Below are 11696 nucleotides of genomic sequence, written 5' to 3' on the forward strand. Positions count from 1 at the left end.
AGGGCTTGAAAACTATTACAGACTACAAAAGGGAAACTCAGACACGAGCTGCCCAGTGACGCAAGACTACCAGACGAGCTAAATGCCTTTTATGCTCGCATCGAGGCAAGCAACACTGAAGCATGCATGAGAGCACCAGCTGTTCTGTGTGATAACGCTCTCGGTAGCTGATGTGAACAAAACCTTTAAATGGGTCAACATTCACAAAGCCGCTGGGCCAACAACAAGGCGCGGACCAACTGTCAAGTGACTTCACTGGCATTTTCAACCTCTACCTGACCGAGTCTGTAATATCTACATGTTACAAGTAGACCACCATAGTCCCTGTGCCCAAGGAAGCGAAGGTAACCTGCCTAAATGATTACCATAGCATTCACGTCAGTAGCGATGAAGTGCTTTGAAAGGCAGATCATGGCGCACATCAACAGCATCCTCCCGGACACCCTAGACCCACTCCAATTCGCAAACCACCCTAACAGATCCACAGATGACGCAATCTCAATCACACTCTACACCGACCTTTCTCATCTGGACAAAAGGAACACCTATGTGAGAATGCTGTTCATTGACTACAGCTCAGCGTTCAACACCATAGTGCCCTCAAAGCTCATCACTAAGCTAATGACTCGGACTAAAGACCTCCCTCTGCAACTGGTTCCTGGACTTCCTGACTGGCCGCCCCCAGGTGGTAAGAGAAGGCAACAACACGCTGATCCTTAACACTTAGTCCCCTCCTGTATTCCCTGTTCACGCACGACTGTGTGGCCAAACACGACCCCAACACCATCATTAAGTTTGCTGACGACACAACAGTGGTAGGCCTGATCACCGACAACGATGAGACGGCCAATAGGGAGGAGGTCAGAGAACTGGCAGTGTGGTGCCAGGACAACAACCTCTCGCTCACTGTGAGCAAGACAAAGGAGCTGATCGTGGACTACAGGAAAAGGCGGGCCGAACAGGCCCCCATTAACATCGGCGGGGTTGTAGTGGAGCAGGTTGAGAGTTAAGTTCCTTGATGTCCACATCTCCAACGAACTATCAAGTTTGTTTTAGTAGCTATATTGACTATGACATTAGCTATTGACTATGACATTAGCTAATATGGTGACAACGATGTAGGAGGTGTAGCGGTTAGTCATTATGATATAAAGGTTTGCCTTGGAAAGTGTTTTTTTGTCTGGTCACAGACAGCTGATTTGTTGTGCACTGAAGTCCACAAACGGAGGGAAAAGGAGAGAGGAGGAGAGCGTGTAGATAATAGAAAGAATATACAATGGGTAAGTGATCATGCTGTTTGTATGTGGATGCTATGAAAGTGAACTGTGTTTATGTATGATCAGGGGTGTATTAATTCTGCCGATTCTGTTGAAAAATGTCTTAAAACAGAAGCAAACAGAGGGATAAACATACCTGAATTTGTCCAATAGAAACTCTCGTTTGCAACTGTTTGGACTAATGATTACACCCTAGATCAGCTGGATGCAGGCAAGAGTGTTAAGGAAAGAAATGCCACAAATGAACTTATCAAGGCACACCTGTTAATTGAAATGCATTCCAGGTGACTACCTCATGAAGCTGGTTGAGAGAATTCCAAAAGTGTGCAAAGCTGTCATCAAGGCAAAGGGTGGCTACTTTGAAGAATCTCAAATATAAAATATATTTTGATTTGTTTAACACTTTTTTTGGTTACTACATGATTCCATATGTGTGTTATTTCATAGTTTTGATGTCTTCACTATTGTTCTACAATGTAGAAAATAGTAAAAATACAGAAAAACCCTTGAATGAGTAGGTGTCCAAACTTTTGACTGTTACTGTATATACGGTGTACTCAAAGTATTCAGATCCCTGGACTTTTTCCACATTTTGTTATGTTACAGCCACAATACCCAATAATGACAAAGCAAAAACAGTAAAAAAAAAAACAAAGTTTTGCAAATGTATACAAAATAAAATATCACATTTACATAAGTATTCAGAACCTTTACTTAGTACTTTGTTGAAGCACCATTGGCAGTGATTACAGCCTTGAGTCTTTCTGGGTATGATGCTACAAGCTTGGCACATCTGTATTTGGAGAGTTTCTCCCATTATTTTCTGCAGATCCTCTCAAGCTCTGTCAGATAGGATGGTGAGGGTAGCTGCACAGTCTCTCTAGAGATGTTTGATTGGGTTTTGGCTGGGCCACTCAAGAACATTCAGAGACTTGTCCCAAAGCCACTCCTGCATTATCTTGGCTGAGTGTTTAGGGTCGTTGTCCTGTTGGAACCTTTGCCCCAGTCTGAGGTCCTGAGTGCTGTGGAGCAGGTTTATATTAATGATCTCTGTGTACTTTGCTCAGTTCATCTTTCCCTCGAACCCGACAAGTCTCCTAGTCCCTGCCGCTGAAAAACATCCTAACAGCATGATGCTGCCACCACCATGTTTCACCGTAAGGGTGGTGCCAGGCTTCCTCCAGACGTTACGCTTGGCATTCAGGCCAAAGAGTTCAATCATTGGTTTCATCATACCGGAGAATCTTGTTTCTCATGTTCTGAGAGTCCTTTAGGTGCATTTTGACAAACTCCAAGCGGGCTGTCACATGCCTTTTACTGAGGAGTGGCTTCCCTCTGGCCACTTTACCATAAAGGCCTGATTGGAGTGCTGCGGAAATGGTTGTGCTTCTGGTTCACCATGTGTTTGATGCCATTCCAGCCATTATTATGTGATGGTGAGTTGAGAAGTCAATCAGAAATACTGTTAGAATGTTTTTCAATTGACTGCCATAGACCCAAATAAAAAAAAGTGAACATTGGCTGCTAATTACATGGTTGTTGTCACGATAATTTTCAGATGTAAAAATGGGGTCGTGGGACAAAAAAGTTAGGGAATGAATCTCTGCTGTTATGTAAGTGAGTCATGATCAAGGGGTAGGTCCACTGCTCACTACTAGCAGGACAAATCAGATTAGATGACTTTGGTAGGAACTGAGAAAATGATTCATGAATGGATGAATTCATACGAGAAATGTCGTTTGAATTAGTTAACGTTACTAATATAGTCACTCACACAAAGGCTACCTCTCCTACTAGCTAGCTAGCTAATCTAGTAAGGTTAATTATTAACTAACTGTGTGAATACTGTTGTAGTGCTGACAAACTCCTCACAACTGAAACATAAAACCTGTTAACGACACGGTAAACACAAGCATACCGTAATTCACCGATTCAGGGCACCCACAATTTTCAAAACCAAAGCCGCAACGAAACCGGTCACAGGAACTGCTCGCTCGCGCTGCAAGTGAGGGACAAGTTCCCGCCTCCAAGCGTCTTTCTTCTCGCTAATTGGCCAACGCTTCATCCAGTCATCGTCTTCCTCGCTCGTGTCTCTATGGTGACGGCGAACAGGAAGTTTCACAAAAAAGTCACATGCGTGATTCACGTTGAAAGGATTTATGCTGCAACAGACAATTTACAAGCATGTTTGTACAATTTGTTTATCAACACATGTATTAAATGGGTATTTACAATTACTCGTATGTCAGTTAAAATTGTGTATATTCTTTATATGCATGCCGTACTAAATCGAGGTAGAAATTGCTTGTTGTGTTATTGTAATTCATCGCTAACGTTAGCTAGCCATGGAAGTATCCGAACTTTTGAACTGTCATAATTAGTGTAAATATGCCACACGCACAATCTCTACGTAGCCTTGAGAAGATACTCTGCCATTGTTTTGATACTAGATTGTGCTGTTGCCAAGTAATATAATGGCAATAGTCACCGTTTTGGTTATGTTTCAGCCAACCCACCCGCCAGTCAATTTCCTTCTAGCCCCCGGATAGCGGCTGACACAGTCCCCCCATTTTGTTATTCTTCTCTCTTTTCTCTCACTCTTTCCCCCAGTGTCCAGGTACCTTCAACACCTCTAGATGTCTGATCCTCAGCCTTCTCCCTCCGCCCCCACCCTCTCCATTCCTCCCATCCACTCCTCTCCCACCCCATCTGTTCTGCTCAACACCGGGGCCAGGATGCCTCTCCTGGGGCTGGGTACCTACCGGCTCCGCGGCCCTGATGAGATCCTCCAGGCCGTCGACGCAGCGCTCTCCACCGGCTACCGCTCATTTGACACGGCCTCTGTCTACCGGAACGAGGCTGACCTGGGTCGAGCACTGCGGCGACTCCTACCCGAACACGGCCTCTCCCGAGCGGACGTCTTCATCACCAGCAAGCTGGGCCCCAAGGACCAGGCCTCCAGAGCCAGGTACAGGGATGTAAATTAAAGCTAGAAGGAAATGTGCCAAAATGTTGTCTTCTCAAATGTCGCATGGTATAGCCTAGGGCTGGGCGATATGGCCCAAATGTCATATCACTGTATTCTTCTAATTGTTTGCTGTATTTTATGTTTTTGAATAGTAAAAGTTATTCTTTATGAATAGTGTGTGGCAACACATACATTTTAAGTGATTTCAATGGGTCTTTTCCCATTAACGGCTAACACGATTTAGCAAAAACTTGCTACGGAAAGACAAACTAGCTGTTTGTTGATGTAAGAAACACAAACTAATAGTGTCATTATAGAACGCTAGTGGATTTATATTAAGATCAAAGTGGAAACAACATCGTTGTCATCAACATTGTTTCATGTGCTGCATTGACCATGCAGACTGAACACAAGTGCCTTGTGGTCAAGCAACAACAAATGCCCTCCTTGAGTGACAGGGGGCGGGGCTAGGACTGTGTGTAAAGTGGCATGAGAGAGAGAGAGAGAGAGAGAGACAGAGAGAGAGCAGAGAGTGTAACGTCCATTTTCGAAACTATAGAAGTTGACGTTACACACGACCTATCACATTTAATAAACCAAGCATTCAAATAACGTTATAGAAGGTAAAGTAAAAACCCAAACCGGTCCGTCCATAAATACCGGTGTATATAGTAAAATACGGTATACCGCCCAGCCCTAGTGTAGCGTAGGACCTTTGGCTAATGGAATGCCATCTGGGCCTGTAGAAATTATGGGCTACTAGCCCGGCTGGCCAGTGCCCAAAATGCTGACCAGGTATATACAAATATGACTCTAATCAGTCATATTGTTTGCATTTCAAACTCTTTGTAAGTCGCTCTGGATAAGAGCGTCTGCTAAATGACTTAAATGTAAATGTAATGTAATGTTCCACAGGGACGGAGCTCTGAGGAGTCTAGAACTGCTGGATCTAGACTATATAGATCTATACTTGATCCACTGGCCAGGGACCCAGGGTCTGGGGGTGGGAGACAAGAGGAACCCAGAGAATAGAGCTCAGAGCTGGGCAGTGTTAGAGGAGCTCCACGCCCAGGGGAAGCTGAGGGCCATAGGGGTGTCCAACTACACCCCAGGACATATGAAGGAGCTACTGGAGGCGTGTTGTGTCACTCCCGCTGTACTACAGGTAAACAAAAACAAACTAACACCGCACCGTGCTACAGGTAAACAAAAACAAACTAACACCGCACCGTGCTACAGGTAAACAAAAACAAACTAACACTGCACCGTACTACAGGTAAACAAAAACAAACTAACACCGCACCGTGCTACAGGTAAACAAAAACAAACTAACACCGCACCGTACTACAGGTAAACAAAAACAAACTAACCTGCACTTGTCTGGAAACTATAGGGAGGGTCACAGCGGGACTAACACCGCACCGTACTACAGGTAAACAAAAACAAACTAACACCGCACTGTACTACAGGTAAACAAAAACAAACTAACACCGCACCGTGCTACAGGTAAACAAAAACAAACTAACACCGCACCGTACTACAGGTAAACAAAAACAAACGAACACTGCACCGTACTACAGGTAAACAAAAACAAACTAACACTGCACCGTACTACAGGACAGACATAAGATTTGTCCTGATATCAACTATAAACTATAAGTATTCACAGTTTACCGTTGTACTTGTCCTGGTTTTAAACTATAAGTATTCACAGTTTACCGTTGTACTTGTCCTGGTTTTAAACTATAAGTATTCACAGTTTACCGTTGTACTAGTTCTTCTGGCTCTAACACTTTTTCTTACTGGCATGTTTTATTTGATAGCTGCTTTCTTGAGGAAAGGTTTACTTGCTATGACAGTGATTTGTGGTTTTCTTACCTACCTTAGTTGAATGCACTGACTGACTGTAAGTCACTCTGGATGAGGGTGTCTGCTAAATGACCAAAATGTCAATTTCACTTTGGATAAATGACCATTCGGTATTATAAATCTGAAATCTTATTGAATAATCTCTCCGTCCAGGTAGAGTTCCATCCCCGTCTGTCCCAGGGTGAGATGAGGCATCTGTGTGGGGAGAAGGGTGTCTGTTTCCAGGCTTACTCCTCCCTGGGGACTGGCTCTCTCCTCCAGGACCCTTTAGTGGTCCAGATTGCACAGGGATATGGCCTGACCACTGCACAGGTACTGTGTCTGTCCGAGTGGGTGGAGTGTTCTGGAAGTGGCAATACACCCTAATTAAGTCATTTGATTCCTTTCCTTCTCCCCTTCTATGTTCTATGTTCCTTCTATGTTCCGGAAGTTGCAATACACCCTAATTAAGTCATTTGATTCCTTTCCTTCTCCCCTTCTATGTTCTATGTTCCTTCTATGTTCCGGAAGTGGCAATACACCCTAATTAAGTCATTTGATTCCTTTCCTTCTTCCCTATGTATTGTTCCCCATCTTCCCCTGGCTTATTCCTTCATCGTGTGTGACAGGTGCTGTTGCGGAAGTTGCAATACACCCTAATTAAGTCATTTGATTCCTTTCCTTCTTCGCTATGTTTTGTTCCCCATCTTCCCCTGGCTTATTCCTTCATCGTGTGTGACAGGTGCTGCTCAGATGGGCGGTACAGCAGGGTGTCCCCGTCCTACCCAAGTCATCTCACCCCACCAGGGTAGCAGAGAACGGCCGCGTGTTTGACTTTGAGCTGACTGCTGAAGATATGGAGAGGCTGGGGGGGATGGACTGTGGACAGAAATACTGTTGGGACCCTTCACAGGTAGCCTGAGGTAGAAGGATAACCCGGTGGAGGAGATGGGGCCTGTAGCCCAAAGACTACTGGTTTGAATGCCTTGACGTTAGCCTGAAGGTACATACTCACTGACTGACTGGATTGCTATGAAGCAAACGTTGATAAGATGTCAAAGTAACGTATCGACAGAACTTAAGTTTCCCACTGAGATTCTTGAACTAAGAGTATATATATATATTTATTTTTGTAACACTCAAAGACATCTGAGGAAGTTTATTGTACCAAGATCAATGCTATTATTTTTCATGTGATATTTGTTACAAATTATTAAAATCTGTATTAATTTGATAGTTTCACTGTAAATATTGTCCTCATATCAAGTGACGATTTTATTTAATAAGTTGGTGTGTATATACATTTTAATAAAATGCAAAAAAAAAAAAAAAAAAAAGCACCAAGTGAATGATTAGTAAAAATTATTTGTTTATTTGTTTACTTATGCCCATAGTACACCAAGTGGTCACAAAAAGAAAATACATTTACAAAAGTAATTTTGTAGAAAAAGAAAGCAAAAGTAATTCAAGACCCCCCCCCCCCATATACACATCAAGTTTCAAGTAATACCAGAGATTGGGTCCCAAATGGAACCCTATTCCCTATAGAGAATACCAAATGGAACCCTATTCCCTATAGAGAATACCAAATGGAACCCTATTCCCTATAGAGAACACCAAATGGAACCCTATTCCCTATAGATAATACCAAATGGAACCCTATTCCCTATAGAGAATACCAAATGGAACCCTATTCCCTATAGAGAATACCAAATGGAACCCTATTCCCTATAGAGAACACCAAATGGAACCCTATTCCCTATAGAGAACACCAAATGGAACCCTATTCCCTATAGAGAATACCAAATGGAACCCTGTTCCCTATAGAGAATACCAAATGGAACCCTATTCCCTATAGAGAATACCAAATGGAACCCTATTCCCTATAGGGTGCCATTTGGGACGCAAGCAAGAGAAGACCGCAAGGCAAGCTTCCCTTTGCACAATTCTATCTAGACTCGAGCCCAGTCCTGTTTTAACAGGATATGTTCAACACCACAAAACGTTGCACAAACCAAGTTAAAATCGGTTTAAAAACAAATACAGGTTTAAAAGGCAGAATCCAAAAAAAAACCCTTGTAAGGAAAGGTCTGTGAAATGGGGAAAGAACAGATGTTGCACAGATTTACCGACCAACGTTTTGTTGTTGTTGATAAACACTTTATATATATATATATATATATATATATATATACACACACAACTGCAGAGATTAGTTTAGCAACGTTGTGATCTAGAACACAGCCCATGTGCTGCAGGCACCAGTAGTGCGTGACAAGCTGTCTGTTGAGAAGGATTCCTCTACATACCGTTGCAGAGTATTGCCAACGTTGTGATGCGGGACATGCCCGGCGTGTTTGTGCTTCTCTGCCGTGTGACTGAGCCCGGGGCCTAAGGCGGTAGGTAGGTAGGTAGTGCTGGCAGCCATGGCCCAGTCACAGAGAAAGGCCTGGACTCGTACAGAAAGGCAGATCATTGAAGCTACTGCTGAATCCCAAATCAACCCCTACTCCCTAATCAGGAGTAGTTGCACTATAAAGACGGACTGATCTGAATTAAAACATGTTTTTTAAACACTAAACTTTTATTTAACTAGGCAAGTCAGTTAAGAACAAATTCTTATTGATAATTACGGCCTACCCACCCCAGGCCAAACCCGGACAACGCTGGGCCAATTGTGCGCCACCCTTTGGGACTCCCAATCACAGCCGGTTGTGATACAGCCTGGAATCAAACCAGGGTGTCTGTAGTGACGCCTCTAGCACTGAGACGCAGTGTCTTAGACCGCTGCGCCACTCGGGAGCCCGAGCTCTAACCATTCTAGCCTAGTGGTTAGAGCGTTGGACTAGTAACCGGAAGGTTGCGAGTTCAAACCCCCGAGCTGACAAGGTACAAATCTGTCGTTCTGCCCCTGAACAGGCAGTTAACCCACTGTTCCCAGGCCGTCATTGAAAATAAGAATATGTTCTTAACTGACTTGCCTGGTTAAATAAAGGTAAAAATTAAAAAAACAGATATGGATTTTTTTTTTTTGAAAGGTCAACCACCTGCACTGCTTATACCTATCCAGCCCCTAACATCGAGGGGGTGGGGAACGAATTGGGACCGCCTGGAAGTGTAGGGGGTTGATTTGGGCTGCAACGGAAGACCTTGCAGTAGCACCTCTAAGTAGAAAAAGAAAAGATACAAGCTTACAGAGGGGATTCGTCTCAAATGGCACCCTATTCCCTATATAGGCCCTGGTCAGAAGTAGTGCACTGTATAGGGAACAGGGTACCATTTGGGACATGTACATAGTAACATTAAGAAAAAAAAAATCACATTTTGTTGTTCAGCAGTTCACACGTTATTGTCCATTTTTTTAGTTTCATTCATTGCAATATTAACAGTATTTACAGTTTTTAAAGACCCAAGTCTTTAATTCTCATTGGTTTTGCTCTGAAAGTCTACATCTTAGTTAAATTCATTTCTGTTGTCTGATAAAAAAATGTTCCCCTGCAGTTCTTGTTTAATTACAAAACACATCATTAGCACTGCTATCAAAGATTGTCATTTAAACAAGATGGTTCTTCATATTTGAGACATTTATTTTGAAATGGGGCTAGTTGTTGGAGTGCAGCCATCACTTTAAGATGGCGGTGGTTGTGGTTGCTAACTACCACACGGTCTCTGTCCCAAATGGCACCTGGTTCCCTATATAGTGCACTACTTTAGACCAGGGCCTATGGCACCCTATTCCCTATTGTAGTGCACTACTTTAGACCAGGACCTGTGGCACCCTATTCCCTATTTGTAGTGCACTACTTTTGACCAGGACCTGTGGGGAATAGGGTGCCATTTGGGATACACCCACATTAACACTCATTCTCAATCCATCTTTCCTTGATTCCTTACCCCACCGTTCCTTGTGTTCTTCTAAAAATGCATTGGAGAAGAAGGTCAGGGGGAAGGGAGGGACCAGTACGGTTGAGGAGGAAATAGGATACGAGGAAACAAGGAGAGATTCGTTGAGGGCGGAGAAGAGTTTATGAGAGAACCCGACCTCCATTTTGTTTTGTTCTGTCTCAGTGCATGGTGTCTGGACTCTCTCAGTGTTGCATAGTGTTAATGGGAGAAACAGTCCAAATGATTAACTAAAGGCCTGCTTGGGCTTTGGGTGGATGCTTTCACGAGAGTGAAGTTAAATCTATTTCTTGCTGGAAAACGAGTTGTTCTTGTATGGGTAAGGTCTCATCCACCTCTTTTAGTCTCATTTTATCTCCTACCTCTCCACCCTCTACTTTATTTTGATATACCTTTTATTTATTACTGTCTCCTACCTCTCAACACCTTCCTCTTCCTCCCTCTCTCCTGTCTCTCCCTCCCTCCCTCTCTCCTGTCTCTCCCACTATCCATCTCTCTCCATCCCTCTCTCCTTCCCTCTCCCTCCATCCCTCTCTCCTGTCTCTCTCTTTCCTCTCCCTCCATCCATCTGTCTCTCTCCTTCCTCTCCCTCCATCCCTCTCTACACTTTGCTGATCGTGGATCAGTAGCAGCTGAGAACAGGGAGGCCCATCTCTCCCTTTCTCAATCCATCTTCTGTCCCCCTCTTTTTCTCTCCCAATTTCAATTCAAGGGGCTTTATTGGCATGGGAAACATCCCCTTCTCTGTATTCTGATGACCATGGTTCAATAGCGGTACGATTACGGGTAGGTTCTGTCTCTTGGTGAGAGAACAGGTAGGCCCATCCTCCATCCTCTGTCTCTCCCTTCTCCACCCCCCCCTCTCCTTCTCCACCCCCCCCCCTCCATCCTCCTCTCTACTCAGATGATCGTGGTGGGATGATAGGAGTATGTTCTGTCTCTGTCTCCTTATGACTGAACAGGTACGCCCACCAGCTGGGGGACTTGGTCATCTGTTTGGCTGCTCCTGCACTCTTCACCCGCCTCATCTCCTATAGAGGTCAGAGGTTATGCAATAGAGGGAGAGAAAGAAAGGAAAACAGTTTATTTTGGGGCCTATTTAAAAAAAAATCCCACAGACCCATGTCTTACCCCCTCCTCTCTCCCACAGACCCACGTCTCACCCCCCCTCTCTCCCACAGCCCCACCCCTCCTCTCTCCCACAGACCCACGTCTCACCCCCTCCTCTCTCCCACAGACCCACGTCTCACCCCCCCTCTCTCCCACAGCCCCACCCCCTCCTCTCTCCCACAGACCCACGTCTCACCCCCTCTCTCCCACAGACCCCCTCCTCTCTCCCACAGACCCACGTCTCACCCCCTCCTCTCTCCCACAGACCCACGTCTCACCCCTCCTCTCTCCCACAGACCCGCGTCTCACCCCCTCTCCCCACAGGCTCTCCCACCCCTCCTCTCCCACAGCCCACCCCCCCCCTCTCCCACAGGCCCACGTCTCACCCCCTCCTCTCCCACAGCGCCACCCCCCCCTCCTCTCTCCCACAGCCCCCGTCTCACCCCCTCCCTCCCACAGCCCCACAGTCTCACCCCCTCCTCTCTCCCACAGCCTCCTCCTCTCTCCCCCTCCTCTCTCCCACAGACCCACGTCTCACCCCCTCCTCTCCCACAGCCCCACGTCTCACCCCCTCCTCTCTCCCACAGCCC

At 45.1% G+C, this 11696-nt stretch overlaps 2 protein-coding genes across 6 annotated transcripts in view; one reads left to right on the top strand and one right to left on the bottom strand.

The window, feature by feature from the left end:
- LOC124017507 (membrane-anchored junction protein) overlaps window positions 1-3364 on the bottom strand; it is a 20914-nt gene extending 17550 nt beyond the window's left edge. For both annotated transcript variants that reach the window (XM_046332720.1, XM_046332719.1), the window contains exon 1: window positions 3196-3364. The gene's annotated coding sequence lies outside the window, so the exon portion shown is untranslated. The remainder of the gene's footprint in view (window positions 1-3195) is intronic.
- zgc:101765 (uncharacterized protein LOC450036 homolog) lies at window positions 2582-7431 on the top strand. Of its 4 annotated transcripts, none has more exons than XM_046332718.1 (5): window positions 2582-2713; window positions 3888-4245; window positions 5161-5410; window positions 6268-6426; window positions 6836-7431. In XM_046332718.1, the coding sequence occupies exons 2-5, from the start codon at window positions 3914-3916 to the stop codon at window positions 7013-7015; spliced, it is 921 nt and encodes a 306-aa protein (XP_046188674.1). In that variant the 5' UTR covers window positions 2582-2713; window positions 3888-3913; the 3' UTR covers window positions 7016-7431. The 4 variants fall into 4 exon arrangements, with proteins under 4 accessions (XP_046188674.1, XP_046188672.1, XP_046188673.1 ...); XM_046332716.1 differs by lacking the exon at window positions 2582-2713 and adding an exon at window positions 3317-3463; XM_046332717.1 differs by lacking the exon at window positions 2582-2713 and adding an exon at window positions 3370-3501.
- Window positions 7432-11696: the final 4265 nt, after the last annotated feature.

Source organism: Oncorhynchus gorbuscha, unplaced genomic scaffold, assembly GCF_021184085.1.
Source record: "Oncorhynchus gorbuscha isolate QuinsamMale2020 ecotype Even-year unplaced genomic scaffold, OgorEven_v1.0 Un_scaffold_261:::fragment_4:::debris, whole genome shotgun sequence".
In the NCBI taxonomy this organism is placed as follows: Eukaryota; Metazoa; Chordata; class Actinopteri; order Salmoniformes; family Salmonidae; genus Oncorhynchus; species Oncorhynchus gorbuscha.